The 16124-nt window shown below is 61.7% G+C and overlaps 1 protein-coding gene across 1 annotated transcript in view; it reads left to right on the top strand.

The window, feature by feature from the left end:
* The first annotated feature begins 8691 nt into the window (after positions 1-8691).
* Positions 8692-16124, top strand: part of VAX2 (ventral anterior homeobox 2) — a 34596-nt gene continuing 27163 nt past the window's right edge. The window contains exon 1 of the mRNA XM_044428442.1: positions 8692-8965. Within this exon, the coding sequence (XP_044284377.1) occupies positions 8692-8965 (274 nt within the window). The remainder of the gene's footprint in view (positions 8966-16124) is intronic.

Raw genomic sequence — 16124 nt, 5'->3', positions numbered from 1 at the left:
TTTTACCGAAAAACTGGAAGGCGGCGAGGAACCGCCACAGAAGCACGTGCGGAGACCTTCCTGCCGGATCGTGCCCCAAACACAGAGGCTCGGCAGAGCGAGCAGAGGTTCGGGTCGAAGGCAACTGCTGACCGGGAGTGTTCGCGGCCCCGCAGCTGGGGCCGTTCCCCCTGCGCCCCCGCCTGGAGAGTCGTCCCCGCCCCGGAGCCCCGTGCACTTCCTTGGAAGCGAGTGTCACGGACCGCAGTGGGGCTTTCCTAAGAGTAGGCGCGGGTAGGGCTGCGGGGTGCGCTACAGCAGCGGGCCCTCCATGCGCACTCAAGTCCGGGCTTGCTGAGCAGGACTGTCTCCCGAGTAAGTGTGCTGGAAGGCAGCCGCCCTTGCAAGCGACCGCGAGCCGGGCTTCTCCTCGGCCTGGCCCGACCGGAGGTCCAGTGGCCGCTGCGCAAAGCAAGGCCGCCCCGTTGGAACGACAGAGACCTTGGGCGGGGTGCCGCCTGCCGCGCCGAGAAAAGCCTCCGCTCTGCCGATTAACGTCAGATCGGGCGGCCTGGTCCTTCCTCGCCCGCTTCAAGAAGTGGGGCCGGTTCGCGTCGCCGCAGGGAAGGCTGCCCTCGGCTATTTCTACCCTGCCAGCGCCGACCAAAAATTGCTGGCCCCTCGCTCTGAACTCCTCCGGCTCGCTGGTCCCCGCACACCTGGCACCTGCAGCACGAATCGAGCATAGCTAGGCGAGGCCGCCGTTTCCTCCAGTCACGAGGCGGGCCTCGCCAGCAAAGACCCTCTTCCCTCCCTGGAGTCACCCACCCCTTTCAGGCGCCTGGGTGCCAGGAGGCCCCGTCTCTGGAGGTCTGGGGCCGGGAGGGGAGACGATGCTCCACGGCGCTCCTCGGTCAATTTCAGGCCGCTGCTTCCAGGGCTCCACGATCGCCCTCGGCAGCAATTGACGAGGGCAGCGCCTCTGAGACGAATGGCGGCGGGATGGGGGGTTCTTGCGCAGCTCTCTCGCCGCAGCGAAGCGGGTGCGAGAGACTCCCCCCCGGACTGTGCCCACGAAACAGCCCCTCGGCCTGCGAACAGTCCTGGGCAGGAAGCCGCCCGCACGCGCTTGGGCCTCGGAATTCAAAGCGGGAGGTTCGGGTCTGCTCAGCGCCTTGAATGCCCCCCGCTGCCCCCGGGCCCTGCCAGAAAAAGCCCTGAAGCGGCGGGGCGCGGGGAGCTAACCTCCACCCAGGCCGTTTCGCAGGTCCGCGCTTCGCTCGGAGCTCCGGCCCTCTCGGGCTTGGGCGGCTCCGCGCCCGGGACGCTCCCGCAGAGGCAACGGCGGAGCCTCTGCCCAGCGCGGGCTTCGGGGCCTGCGGACCCGCCTCGCCTTCTTCCCCGCGAGGTGCTGCACGCGCATTCCCGCCGCCCTCCGCGCCTCCGTCCCGGCGGTACAAAGCGTGGCAGATCGGTTATCGGTTGCCTGCCTCTCCCAGCATTACTGGTTTTGCTCTTCTTCGCTTCGCTTCGCGTTTTGTTTCCTTTCTGGCTAGCCTTTCTGCGCGTCAACATAAACGGCGGGCAAGCCTCGGGGCAGCCCGGCCGCCCAGCAAGGGCCGGGCTGAGCGTCTTGCGAGAAAATGGAGGGGGCCTCAGCTCAGCCCCTCCCTCCCGCAATCGGTTTAGAGGTCCTCCTCCGAGAGGTAGCGAAGGAAGGTCCGGGTCAGGGCAAGCGGGGCCAGAAGCGCCAAGCTGGGCTCGTTCCGCCGCCGTGTCGAGGCCGCTTTTCACCGAGCGTGGTTCATCGCAGCCCGGGCCAGAGAGGCCCACTCCGGCGGGCACGGGGGAGGGGAGGGTCCTTCTCCCAGCTCGTTTGCAGGGAAGCTGCGGGGCGAGCCAGGCGCCCTCTGCACACCGTCTCCTGTGGACGTGGCTTCCAGCAGTCGGTGGCACGCTCGCCCGGCCATGCACGGCGCCGGCTGCCGCGGTGCAGGCGAAACCGCCCGAAGCGTGGCGGGATCGCGCCTCCGACGAGGCCGGCTCCAGCGCGCTCCTCTCCCGCAGCCCCGCAAGCCTCCGCCCGAGTAAATGCGTCTGTCTTGAGGGTGTCCTAGGACCCCCGGCTGTTTCCAGCCTCAAACGAGCAGGGAGACTCCTGGGGCAGGATAAAAATTAAATAATAATAATAATAATTAGTAATAAGTACGCAGTCTTTTTTTGCGAGCCATTCCTACAAGGTCTCAGGCTCTGGAAAGCACCACGGGTGGGGGGCGGGGGGCACCTGCGCAGGCCAGTCGTCCTCGGTATGTGCCGGTCCCAGACTCTGCGGATCGCTCGGTCCATCTCTCGGGGACGCTGCGCAGGCAGACACACGCTTGGGGACAGGTGGGCACCTCGGGCGTAACTCCGCAGGTTCCCGGCGGCTTTCACAGAGCGGGGGACAGCCCCCCCGCCCCCCCGCCCCCGCCCGGCCTCTTCCAAATGCCACGCAGAGCAGTACCTGTATTAAGCCAAGCCGAAAACCGCAGACACGCGCTGCTCCTGGCGCGCAGGACGAGCGCTAATGAGCTGCCCCGTTTCCGCGGCAAGTGGCTTCCGCTTTGTCCTTCGGTCCACCTTAACTGCGTGTTGAACTAATTGTAAGTCCCCTCAATAGTCGGGGCATAAATACATACGCAGAATATGTGTCTGGTTAAAACGTGCCACTAAATGGATTTTAATACAATGCAATGCAATAACATACACATACATTTCCATAGTAATTAAATATTTCAGTGAAAAACGACCGGCACGTGGGCTCCTGCCTGCCTTTTCCTGGTTTGCTTGCTCTTTTGCCCCCACATTTCAATTCGTTATTGCCAACTGTCGTGGAAATGCTTGAATGGAAAGGGCAGAACAGAACTGTTTTGCATAAATAGAATAGACAATTTTATTTATTTATTTTTCGATTTATATCCTGCCTTTTTCCTACCAAGGGCTCAAGGCAGCTTACATCTCCCCCTCCATCTTATCCCCACAACAACAGCCCTGTGAGGTGGGTTGGGCTGAGAGTCTGTGACTGGCCCAAAGTCACCCAGTGGGCTCCATGGCCGAGCGGGGACTCGAACCCGGATCGCCTGAGTCCCAGTCCCATGCTCTTAACCACCACACCACACTTCGTGACATAATCAGCTAAGCTGGGGGACACGTGGGGGGTTTTCCCAGGCAGTCCCCTTGAACGTGTGTATGGGGGTCACAGGTAAAGGGGCCACGGCTCGGGGCCCGGTTCTTCCCACCGTTGCGAAGCAGCCCTGGTTCTTCAGGTGCTGCATGGCCGTTCAAGTGACTGCGGAGGAAGCGGGCTGGGGCGGGTATGGACTGGTCGAACTCTTGTCAGAACCTTGCTCTCCAAGAATTGGAGCACAGTGAAGATCTATTGTAGAACCAGACAAGTGTCGCCCCCTTCAAATCTGATCTGATCAAAAGCCAACTGCTGCCAACTTCCTCGTCGGCCTATTTCCTTGGTTTCTGCCAGGGCAGAATTTCCCATTGGTGGAGGATGGCAATTCCCAACCCTTCCCGTCAAGGGACATTCACACGTACACAGAGAGAACGCCTGCAGTCGGTGTTGCCCGGACAGGGAAAGGGCTTGTCCTGTCGCCTTGGCACATCCGTGGAGGGCAGGCAGAGGATTCTGTCTCTCCGATTCTCAGGAACAGCTTGCTGGTGGTTTGGGGTTTTTAGCGGAGCCGGGGGCCAAGGGAGAGGCTCCCCACCTTAGAGTCTGAATTTCAAACCTAGAGCGCCATGTTTGAACCCAAGTCCACTCCGTCGCTTCCAAGGGACTTTCGACTGCCCCTTCATGATTTGCTTAGTTGGGTTTATATGAACAGGATGAAGAGCTAAGACCCTGACTCGGTGCAGCCATCTCTACTGAATCTGTTGATTTGTTGTTTATGTTTGTTTACCTCCCAGCAGCCAAAGCTCACTGGGCCCTTTAAACCGTTAAAGATACTGGAGAGCCACAAGATAAAACATGGTATCAAAGTCCAAAAAGCCGAAAACTACAGGCACAATTACCTAGGTCCCATGGCAACGTATTACTAGGCGCCTACAAATGGTTTTAGACAAATCCAACTTTCCAGGAATACAGAAGAGCTTAAACAGGAGGACATGCCCTGATGGGAATATGATATAAATTATATGATATAAATTTTAAGCCATGAAAGCAAAAAAATAAAAGAAAGAAAAGAAAGAAAGAGTCAGGTCTGAGATAGGCCAGCAGCCTGGCACGGGCCCTCCCGATTTTCTCTGCCCCACGCCTTCTTTTTAGCGAAACAGAGCAGAACAGAACAGAAAACCAATTTATAATTATTTCTGCAAAAGGCCTGCAGAGCAGATGATGCGCCGCACGATTTTCTGCTTATGTTTTGCGTCGCCCTCCGCAAAGGTCGCCCAGGGCTCTGGCTTGGCAAGGGCCCCCGGAGGCTGGGGGCCGCCGGGCCCATCTCTCCGGGAGCCGTGCCTGTCCGGGGCAGGCTCAGCCACAGCCACGCGTGGCAGCCCTTCCCCTTCGTGGGCTCCCCCCGGAGCCCGCGGGCCGGGCCTGCCTGGCCTTCGGTGGAGCGACTGCAACCGCGGGCTGCTTCGCCCGTGCAAGGCGACGGTCCATGGAGCCTCCTCCTTGACCAACAAGCCCGTTTAGGGAGGAACCGGCCGCGTTTATTTCCTTATTTTATACTGTCCAGCAGCCGTTCTGGCTCTGCGGCTGCACAGTGCTTAGTACACAAAAAGCATTACGGGAAAACATATTTTTAAACAGGGAGGGAGAGAGGGAGAAGGGATACGTTTACATCCTTTGAAGTGTATTCTTCCCAAGAATATAGGGAATATTCTTTCCCATCCTGCAGAGCTGGCTGGGGCGATGGGAGTTGCCAGCGGAGGAAGGCCGCTGCAGAAAGTGGGCGCGATTCCGGCCAATTCCAGCCTTTTCCCGGCCCGTCCTTGTCCATGGGCGGGGGGGACATGAGGAACAAAGGCAGCGGAGGAGATGCGCTGTGAAGGCACGGAAAGGGCTCAGCTCCGGCGCCTCTGCGTGTTGCGCCCACACGGAGCAGCACCCTGAAAGCTGGGCAGATGCCTCCGGAAGCGGGCTCAGCTCCGATTTAGCTCAGCGTTCCTGAAGTTACTGGAACTAACCGAATCCGATCAGATGTGGACTTCCCGCACAAAAGCGGCCAGCCTGGACATGGGTTTTCAGCGTGGTTTCATGCGTGTATGGGTCTCCTGGATTTACGAAGGTGTAAAAGAAGTGATTTATGTGTGCCTCGACATTTTCCGAGACTAATAAATCTCATCTTTGCCAGGACTGATTTTTGGATTTTTCATCCGATTCTCCAGTCCCCTTTCTTTCCCTCAGCATGATAAACGCGGCGTCTATGTTTGTTACATTTTCATCAAGCCTCAGCAAGGTTGTTGAGAGAGGAGAAGAAAATTCCGGCAAAGGAAAAGGATCTTTCTCATTTTAAACTACCTCTAAAGCTTTTATTTTTTTTAAGGAAGGAAGAAAAGAAAAGAAAAGAAAAGAAAAGAAAAGAAAAGAAAAGAAAAGAAAAGGGGTGTGTTTTGTTTTCAGGCTGAAGAGTAATCCGATCTTTTTCTTCCCCAAGCATCTCAAAAACTAAATTCCTCCTTTCATGAACAAAAGTTGAAATTCCTCAACAGAAAAATGGGGAAAGTTTCTTTTATTTCTCTTCTTTCTTCCTCAACCGTGGCAAGTAGAAGCAGAAAAACTAATCAGACTGTCTGAGCACTGCAGCGGTCGAGAAAAGCTGCCGTTCCATCCGGCCCGTAAGAGGCGCCCAGCCACGTGGTTAAGGCTGCAATCAGAGGCGCACTCGAACGAAGTGGGACTTACTTCCAAGGAGACGCACAGGCCGGCGTCGCACCTTTGGCTCAGCCCTGATATGTAGCGTGTCTCCTCGCCTCCTGTTTTGGGAATTACGCAGAACACGACAAAAACACCCGCCAGCTCCAAGCACGGGGTGGCTGCTTGCGGAGAAGAAGACGAATTTCTTCTTCAGGCCACAGGTTGACTGCAGGCTGCTCGCAGCCTCGCCTCCGCTGCCGCGGCGGGTCGCGGAGGAGTCGCGGAGGTGCGCGGCGGAAGCAGGGAGCGCGTTCATTTCTCGGCCTGGCTGCCTCGGCCAGAAATGGCACAAACGGAAGGCCGGAAGCCCCCCGGGCGTCCGTCCGGGGAACTAGGGCGTGAGTCCCACAGACCTCCGTTGGATTTACTTGCGAGTCAGCACGCGCAGGATTGCAGCGCGAACGCAGCGCCTCGCTGAGGATCTCCCAAGGAACCCAGATCCCGCATGAGCCTGGCAGGCAGAATTACAGGGGCCCCGATCCAGGTGAAACTAGTTGCCTGGAAAGAAGGGGATCAAATGAGGAGCAACGCGCAGGGGGCGGGGCCCCCCACCGGCTACCAGACTTGAAGAGTGTGGAATCGCTGAGGAGCAGCGCCTTCTTGCCGGCGCTTCCGTGGAAATCGCGCGTTTTACGACACACATTCCCTTTCTCGGGAGTGTATGAGCCGGTTGTCGGAAGGCGCTCTTATATGGCTGCCAGACGGTATCAGTTCTGTTTGGATTTCCCCGTGAATTTTCCAACCCACTGCCCAGAAAATAAATCATTCAGAGTAGGAAGGAACGCGGCGGGACCCGCGAGGCGCTGGTCGGTGCCGCGCGCCTGCCATTCCAGAGCCGCGGCTATTCAAACGCGCGTTTGACTCGTCCCGGTTCTGGGAATGACCCTTCCCGGGCTTGAGCAACAGGGCGGGCAGGAGGCGGAGGCAGAACATGTCCAGGGATGATGGGAGGAGGAAGAGCGCTCAGGGAGAGGGATCTCCAGGCACACAATAAAACAGCCCCCACCCACCCCAATAAACCCGCATTCTCTTACATTATTCTCTCGGGGCCCCCCGCACGTCTGTTTTAAAAGGTTGCTTAGAAATCTGAAAGGAGCCATCTATTTCCCCGTCTCTCTGTATGTGTCAAAAGAAAATCTTCCAGGATCACGCCAACCCGCCCATTTCCCTTTCAGCCACTCTCCTAATCATAATAATCAGCGCTCCCCTAATGCAGCGGCAACCGAAGGGCACCTTGCAAAGTGGGCGAGACGTTTTCATCCGCCTGTTAAAACATCAAAACAACTCATCAGAAGCGCCGTTCACCTCTCCAGCGCCAGCTCAGCCTCTCCCACTCCGCTCCGGAGGGCCCCGCTCGCTCGGGCGCGCTGCTCTCGCGAAAGGCGCCCGGAGTCCCCGGCCTCTCTAACCCTGAAACTGACTTAGCAATTGAAAGTGACGCGCTGAAAGGCCTGAAATTGACGACAGCCGCAGTGAAACTGACTACCTCCAATGCGCCTGACAGAGGGACATACAGCCCTGCCCCCCCCCCCCGCCCCGCGCGCGCACGGAAGCGCAAACCAGCAGCGAATGCCCACCGCGGCTGGTTCTCGGGCGCAAAATTAGCGCCACCGCCAGCGTCATCTGCTTGGGAGACGCTTCTTTCCAACCAAGTGTAAAGCGAGGGAGTTTTCTTGCGGCGCGGGGGGCGCGGGGGGGCGGGGGGGAGAGCAAGTGTGGCGCGGAGGGGCGATTCTTTGTTTGCCAATGAATGGAAAGGGACGTGCAAGCAGGAAATTACGTGTGTGGCCGCCAGTCCATTTAAAATTGCTGCTTTGCTTCCATGGCCCGCTCGTTCCCCGCTCCTCGCTGCCTACCTCTCGCTCTGCCCCCCCCGCCGGACCCCTCCCTCCCCCTCCCTCCCTCCCCCAGAAGGACCTAAAAGCACCAGCGCAGGGGGACGTCTTGATTAAACAAATGAATCGGGCTGGGAAGAAGGCGGTGGGTGGAGGGGCGGAGACCGAGGGTGGGCTGTCTCTTGGCCTCCTCTCCCTCCCTCCTCCCCACCCCCATCCTCCGTCGCCCCCACCCGCCCGCACATTCTCTATCCACCGCGTTGCCAAAGACGCATCGATCTCCCATCCGCAGAACGTCCAACCTGGAAGGATGTGAGGGGAGGGGGAGAGGAGGGGAGGGGGAGGGAAGAGCCAGGCGGAGGGGGAGGGGAGGGGAGGGCGGGCCGGCCTAGCTCGCGCTGGCATCTCGCGTCTGGTCTTTCCTGCCTTCGCTCATCAGAGGGAGACGGAGGGCGAGAGAGCGAGGCAGCGAGGCGGAGGCGCCGAAGAGGGATGGCCGGGGGTGGAAGGGGCGCTCCCGCAGGCAGGCCGGACCGGTGAAGTTTGGCCCGGGCTGCCCGACGGGGAGGGGATCGATGGGGGTGGCGGCAGAGCAGGCGCCCGCATCCGGACGGGGAAACTTCTTCGCCCCCGGGCTGCTCCGTCCGCGCCCCGCGCCCCGCTGCCTCTCCTAAGAGGGACCGAGAGGACGCAGCCCCCGACCCAGCACCCACAGCTTCTCAGAAAGATCTAGGACGAGGGGGGCAGCTGGAGGGGGGTCCACCTCCCGCCATGCTGCTCGCCTGGAGTACCTGCCCGCGGGGCGCCCCGGTCCCCGGCTGCTGAGGAGCGCACGCAGGGGCAGAGACAGTGTGAGGTGCGGGGGGGGGGGGGGGGGGGGGGTGGGGCCCCGGGGGGGGGCCCGGGAGGGGGGGGGGGGGGGGGGGGGGGGCGTGGATGTTCCGTCCCGCTGGGGCGCCCCCAGGCATGAGTGATGGGGGGAGCGAGGCAGGCAGGCGTGCCCTCCTCCTGGGAGATCCCGGCGGCGGGCCGGCGGAGCGAGCCCGGGACAAGGAGAGCGGTGCGGCCCTGGAGAGCGCAAAGCTGCGCGCAGCGCCCGCCGGAGGGAGCGCGGGCTTCAAGGACCTGGCGGCGGCGACCTCGGCCTCCAGCCCCGGCTCCTCCAAGGAGTGCGCCCCGGAGACGGACAGCCAGTCCTCGGCGGGAGAGGCGGACTACTGCCGCCGGATTCTGGTGCGAGGTAAGGCGAGGGTCCGAGGGGGACTGGCTAACCGCGCCGCGCGCAGCGGCTCTACTCCCTCCCCGCTTCCGCCCCGGCCAGTTCTATCGCCCTCCAAGGCCGGACCGGCCGCTTCAGGACTCCCCTTCCGCGCCAAGCACTTTTCCTACCCGGACCGGGTTCCCCTGCGGTGCACATCGCCGATCCTGCCTCCACGGGCTGGGTGGCGGAACTGCTTCATTCCCCCACCACCTGCCCCATCCGGCTGCTAATTTCCAGACCCTCCCCTCCCCCTATAAAAAGAACAGGTAAAAGCAAGCCCGACTTTTTGCGCAGCCCAGGTGCGTCTCTCCTCTTTCCGCTGCCCAAAGCCACGCTCGGAGCCGGTCCTTCCGTCCCTCCACAGGTCCCGTCACACCCTCTCGCCCCCTCCAAACACCTCCTTTCTCCTCCCCCCCCCTCCACCCCCAAGCCCGGCTTGCCTTGGGCTTCCTCGCCCCCAGCCTCCTCCCAGGAGAAAGAAGACCAATTCGGTCCTGGTGGCCCCTGCCAGCCTCCCTCCCTCTGGCACCCCCCGCCTCACCCAGACCCTCATCCAGGCCTCAGTTTCCCCTCCATTCCGGACGCGCCCGGCTGTCCCCTCTCCTTTCCGCTTCCCCCCTTCCTTAAAGGCTTTCTCACCCTTTCTACCCGCACCCGCACCCGCTGCCCCCTTCTCGGCGCCCCCTTCCCATGAACAGAGATCGGGCTACACCCAGCGCGGAGGAGCCCGACCGCACCGTTGCAGCGCGTGCATCTTTCGGCGGGGACGGGGCGAGATGTTTATTTGAACGAAGCGGGTGCGGGGAGGCTGGCCTCTTCCAAGCGGCTGGCGGGGAGCTGGCGGGGTCCTCTGGCGCGGGGAGGCGGGTGCCCCGGGACGTGGGGCTGCGCGCTGGTCCTCTCTCCCGCGCGAGCCCCCCGCGCGCGCCGCCCTCCTGGCCCGATCCCCTCGGCCGGGCACGGCGTGCGCGAGGGGGGAGGACTGCCAGGTGCCGGCCCGATCTCGCCGGTCGTCGCAGGAAAAGAGCGTCACGCAGCATCACCGAGCCCGGGCGCGGGGCTCCCCCCCCGCGCGCGCGCTTCCCGGAAAAGCGGATTGCTCTCGGAGGGGCGAAGGGAGAAGGGCAGCGAATGGAGCCCGGCATCCCTTTGCGCCCTCGCCGCGCGCCTCCCGCGGTTGGCCTCGGGCCGGCCCTTTGCCCACGTTCGGGGAGGCGCTGGCGGGGGTCGCGGGGAGGAGGCCCCCCGCAGAGGGCATTTGCGAGCCTCTGGGAGGCCTGGACAGGCCCGATGCTTTGCGCCGGAGGCGAGGGGAAGGTGCCGCAGACCCTGCGCCGCTTCCCCCGCGGCTGCCCAACCCCGAGCGCCGAGCAGGCCGCCAGCAAGGCGTGGAAGGCGAGGAGAAGCCACTGGCCCCTCCCGTGCTTTCGTGCCGCCCCTCGCGTTCCTGCGTGGACTCTCGCACACGCGCGTGCGCCACGCAGACGAACAGTCTTGTGTCTCCCTGAAAGCGCCACCATTTCCTGGGCGAGGGTCCAGCTCGTCAGGTGCACCTGGCAAATTCAGTCCCGCTCGTCGCCGGCTTTGCCCAGCCCCTGCCCACCCTCCTCCTCTTGAGCCGGCCCGCTTCCTTCTTCTCCAATCGGGCAGTTCGGAGGCGAGTCCGTCCCGTCCCGCAGCTGCGGTGCTCGTTTCAGCTGCCCGCAGCCCTTCTTCTCCGCCGCGGGCTTTTCTTTCGTTGGTCAAGTCTTCGTCTTTCCATTTTCTTTTCGAGGCGTGGCGGGTAGAAAGCTGCAGAGACGGGGAAAGTCTGGCCGGCCTTTTGTCCACGACCGCGCCCGACGCACTTCAGAAACAGTAACGGGGGACCCTGTAGCGCCCATCCTGTCACTGGGCCCGTGCGCGCCTGCCGCGGCCTTTAGCCGGAGCGCCCTTTCTCCCCTGGCTCCTTCCGCGATCCTCGCTTCCTCTGCCCGCAGTTGGGCACCGCGGGCGGCTAGGCCCGGTGGCTTGCGGCGTTCAGCAAGCCCGGCTGCCGCAGACTGACCCGGACCCTCTGGAGATACTCCAAAGGGCCGCGCGGCCTCACCGCCGACTCTGCACCCGCAAGAAACGAGACGAGGCCGGCCGGCCGGCCCGCCGACCGGGAGGGCGGAAGGCAGGCAGGCAGGCAGGCAAGCGCCGAGAAACCTGCACCTTCGTCAGGCGAGGCCTGGAATCCGCGCCATCCCTGTGGCCTTCCTTTCATTGTTCGCTCTCGGCCAGGCCAAGCACCCGCGGTTCGTGCACCCGACAAGGCAGCCTCCTTTTTAACATTTCCGTGGAACCTCAACACCTCCCCCCTTGCTAGACGGGTTTTCTTGTGTTTGCTTTTAAAGAAATTTTGCAGTAGCGGAAGGAGGGGTGGAGACCAAGAAGCGTCTGGTGTGAGCCGCCTGGCATTTGTCTCTTTCTGCCCCCACCCTTAATCTGGCTTTCCACCCCTTTTTAATCTCCCCCTTGAAGATTGACGGCAAGAAGCCAGCAGAGAATCACAGGTTGCATTCTAAAATTTAGGAGTTTGGAATATTTGCACGGCGCGGAAAGCAGCCGCGCAGGCGAAGATGCGAAGCGCCCGGGCCTCGGAGAGCATTCAAGGAGGGCCAGAAATTCAGCGAGGAAGCACACGCCGCCCCTTCTCTGTGGGGCTGGAGAGACAGACAGACGCCTAGAGACCAGTGGCTAAATCGACGTGCGACGGGAAACAGGACAGGTGCGTTGAAACGGCGTTCGAGACTCTTCGCTGGTCCGCCCTTCTCTTCCCCAGCGTGGCTTGGATGTTCCCGAATTAAAGATGGCTTCCATACGGCGCTTTGAGAGAGATTTCAGCGCTCGCATTTTTTGCTCCGCGTTCTCCAACCCCCGCAAGAGCCTCGGATGCATGTTTCGATCTGCGAATGGAGAAACCGGCGAAGGACTAGAAGCAGAGGCGCTCGCGGCCCTACGCCACCGGGCATCCACACAGCCTCGCCTTCTCAGGCCTCTGGACGCGGAGCCGTGCAAGGAGGCCTCGCTCCTCCTCCGCGGCCCGCTCGGGAGGAAGGGCCGCTTTGGCCGAAACACGTTCCCTTGGAAGGGAGGTGGGGAGCCGCTCGGGTGTCTTCAGCGGGGCAAAGCGGCCGCGATGCACGCAGCCTTTCCTCTCGAGCGGGCCTGCGGGGGAAGGCAGCGCGCCGCTTCCGCTGAGCGCGCCTCGACTGTGCCACCTGTGACTGACCGTGTTGGGCTGGGGCTGGATGGGCCCCCACCCACAGGAGCCCGCCTGGGTCCCAGGTGCTTGCTGTACCCCCTTGCGTGGGATGCGCGCGGCTTCTCTGCTTGGCCTTGCCAGCGATGGCTTTGCTACCGTCTCGGGGCTGAAGGCGCGTGAAGGCCGCTTGGGACGCGGCGGGGGCTCTTGCGGCTGAGCTCCCGCTTACCCACCTGAGAGCAAGCCCCCTGCCCACCATAGTGGGTGGTTCTAGGGTGGCCCGTGAAGCCCGGCACAAAGCGGGAGGCGGCATTCAGGTAGGTGCACCCCCCAGCCAGGAAGGCCTCTCACCCCAGAGGCCTTGTGCCTCACGGGGCGCGCGCAAGAGCCCTTCTCGGGCGGACGGGCCCAAGGGGCGTGCAAATAAATTCCTGCACAGGCAGAGGGTGAGAAAGCTGTGGACCCTGGCTCTACTCAACCCCGCACGGAATGCTGCGCCTCCTCCGGGACGGGTCGTGCAAGGACGGAGGCTGCGGGCGCGGCCCTTCTCTCCCTTCCTCTCCTCTCGTGCGTGCTCGGCCATTTTCAGGGGATAGTTGTGTAACTTAACCTCTTAATGCAATGATCGTTTTACATAACGTGCATTTTATAACGCCCCCCTCGTACACGCACAGGCGCGCGCTTCTCCCTGATCCCCGCTCTCGGCTCCGCGCTCTCCCGGCTCAGAGGCGTCCTGCTCCCGTCTCCCTCGTCGGGCCACCCCGGTCCTTTTCCAGGCGCTCTTCGTCCTGCCCGCGCTGCGCGCCGCTTTGCAGTTCTGCCCGCAGAATGGCTGCTCCTCTCTCCGTGGAGACCGGGAAGGGAAGGGAAGGGAAGGGAAGGGAAGGGAAGGGAAGGGGTCGCCGCTCCCTTCTGGTTTGCTTTCCACTCGGCCCATTTCCGCACCGGCGCGCCGCCCTCCCTGCCCTTGGCCGGGCAGCCGCTGCCCCTCCACCCTAGGCCGCTGGCCTGGCACCGCCGCCGAGAGAGCTGGCCAGGCCCCTCGGGGCGGCGTCGCCCCAGCTCGCTCTTCGGTGGCGCGGCGTGGCGCGGGCCATCTCGCTGCGCGCGCGTGTGCGCCGGGCATTCGGGCGGGAGGCGAGCGGAAGAGGGCAGAGCGCGCTGTCTGTTGCCGCGGGCCCGCTCCAGTGGGGCTTGCTCCTGAGGCGGGGGGCTGCAGGGGATGCCGCAGAAGCCGGGGTCACCCCGAGGCCACGAGGGCACTGCGGAGCAGCAAAGCCTGCAAAACGCTCGCCACGGCGGGTCGCGCGCACGCCAGGCTGGCTTGCCCAGAGATGCGGTTTTTCTTTTCGGCAAGATGCGTTACCCTCTTTCCTGGTCTTTTGTAACCCGCCAGCTTCAAAAAGCGCTCCCAAAAAGACAGCGTGGCTGCAGTCCTAGACTTGGGAATACGCCTTATTGAACTCGATGGGACTCAGTTCTGAAGGGACACCGAGAGGGTTTTATTGTGAAAACATCCCAGCCTGGGGCTAAACTCCCGAATACCACGTGCGCCCCCCCCCCCCCCCACGGGCAACAACAGCAAACCCCGATTTATTCTGGGGCTCGTGAGCCTGGTACGATTTAAGTGAGCTTAAAATGCAAAAATGATCGTGCTTGGAAGAGCATTCTTTTTAAAAAAAGAATTACGGCTGGCCACATTTTGCCTTTGTTCTTATTGTTTTGAAATATCAGGAAGGTATAAGTACTGTATGAAGCATGAGGTGGCAGTTGTCTTTGGGAGGGGAGAAGCGAAACCTGAGTTGTGTGCCATCGCCCGCCCAGTAAGACCATTAAATCCAGTTTCTGAGTGACCTAGCTGCAGCACTGCAAATGGGAGAAGGAATTTGTGGGAAAAGACAACAGAATCGTAGAGGGAAAATTGGCTGTTCGGAAACTAAAATCCACACTGGAAAAAGGGAGAATGAAACCCGTTCAGGTCCCACTGATTTAAACCTCTCCCATTGAAGTGCTTGCTAAACTGCCGACAAACTGAAGCGAGTGGATTCGCCGTGCCTGTTAAAGGCAAAGTACGCCCTGAGAATGCAAGGCAACATTTATTTCTGCAAAAATGGTGCATGTAATCGATAGAAAGGGGTGCAAACAGCTTTGGCCAAATTATCTTTAAAAAGAGAAAAAAGGTATCTATTTGCGTGAGAACATTTTCCAGGCGGATTTATGCACGAGTGCCTTTTGAGCGCATGAATCCTCTTTCCTGATTTCATATTAATTTTTTTACCTGGATACCTTGACATATCCAGGAAATTGCGGTTTGAAATATTTTGAAAAGCACAGTAAAATGGACTGCCATTTTCGTTTTAAAATGCAGGCCCAAAACCAAACCAAACCCCGCGGCCTTTCTCTGTCTAGCAGTTTTCTTCCCCTTAAAGGCGAATGGGACTATGTACGAGTAAAGGAAGGCGTTGCCCAGGAGCGGTTCCGGAGGATCGTGCGCGGCCTGTGCTCAGAGGGCCCCGAGGAATCCGGCGAACGCCCGAACTCTTTCTGGGGCCCCTCTTCGCTTCTCCAAGGCGAGCGGCCGACGGCACGCGCGCCCGTCAAGACGCCGAAGGTGCGGCTTGCCCTTGGCCGGGGGAACCGAGTGCCGGTCGCTTCCACGCAGCCCTGCGAGGCGGCTGCTCTCTCTGTCCGGTCTTCCTCGCCCGCTCCACTCCGAGTCCCACTCGCGATCTCGGCTTTTTCTGGACTCTGCTTAGATCCTGCTTCTCAAGCTGCGGGGCACCGCGAAGGCCTGGAGATCGCGCCTCGCCCCGCACAAACACGTTTCCTCCATTTTATCGCAGAGGCCCGGCTTCTCTCAAAATGGAGGCAAAGGCCGCCGCCCTCGCGCAAATTTCCAGGGGGGAGCCCATAGGAAGGACCGAGGCGAAACGCAGCAAACCTCCGGGGCCGAGGAGCGATGCGCTCTCCGCCGGATCGGGGCCCAGAGCCGGTGCACGGCGCTCGCCTGCCCTTCAGGGCCGAGACTGAGGGCCCCTTGCCGGGGACGCGGGCAACGCAGCACGCCGCTCTCCCAGCCCAGGCTCGGCCTTCCGGGGCTGGGGTCGGGGGCTTTAGGTAGCTTAGCATCCTACGAAGGAGACGCAGCCGTCCCTCTGTCGCAGAGTCGCCCCTGGTGTTTCCTTCGGAGAGAACGCCCGGTCGCCGCGCGCTCTGGGCGTCCTTGGCCTCGCCAGCGCCAAGGCAGAGTGTCTCTTGGTTGCTGGTCGCCTCTTCGGCGGGGGCGGAATGGTTAAGGCAGGGAGAGCTTGTGAACGGGAGCAGAAAGGAAGCGGACAAAGGAAGGAAGCGATCCTGTTCGGCGCAGCAGTCGCGTCTTCCTCTCGTTTCCCTCCGCGCCGCCCGAACACCGCCGAGCGTCCCTCGGGAAAGTGTCCGGCGCAACGCCACAGGGCACGGGCGCTTTTTTGCGCCGCTGCCGCTCCAGCCAGCGGGGCCTGGGACGAGGCCTTCGCCAGATCGTTGGGACGAGGCCTCCGGGCTTTCGCGGCAGCCGACCGCGGGCGCAGCGAGCCGGATTTGTCGCGGGGTGGAAGGACGAAGTGGCTGAGCCGGATGCGGCCGGGTGGCCCCCTCAGTTCGCTCAAGATGCGGCATTTCCTTCGGCCGAGAAACAAGCGGCCTGGCGCCCTCGAGGGGGGAGCCTGGCTGCCCTGGCGCCCCCACCTCGCTGGTCGCGGGAGAAGCCTTTCCCCGCAGGAGGAACCCGGGCTGCGGGCGCCCCTCGGACTACCTCCTTCGCGGGAATGGAAATCGGCCCCAGACAGGGCGCGCTTTCCTCGGTTGTTTCCAAAAAGGGCCCTGTTCTTCCTTTAATTTCTGGGAGACCATTTGAGAGGGGAAATGGCG

The sequence above is a fragment of the Varanus komodoensis genome, unplaced genomic scaffold, assembly GCF_004798865.1.
Source record: "Varanus komodoensis strain SLA01 unplaced genomic scaffold, ASM479886v1 scaffold2, whole genome shotgun sequence".
In the NCBI taxonomy this organism is placed as follows: domain Eukaryota; kingdom Metazoa; phylum Chordata; class Lepidosauria; order Squamata; family Varanidae; genus Varanus; species Varanus komodoensis.
The sequence above is the reverse complement of the archived record's forward strand: the minus strand, read 5'-3'. Positions and strand labels throughout refer to the sequence as shown.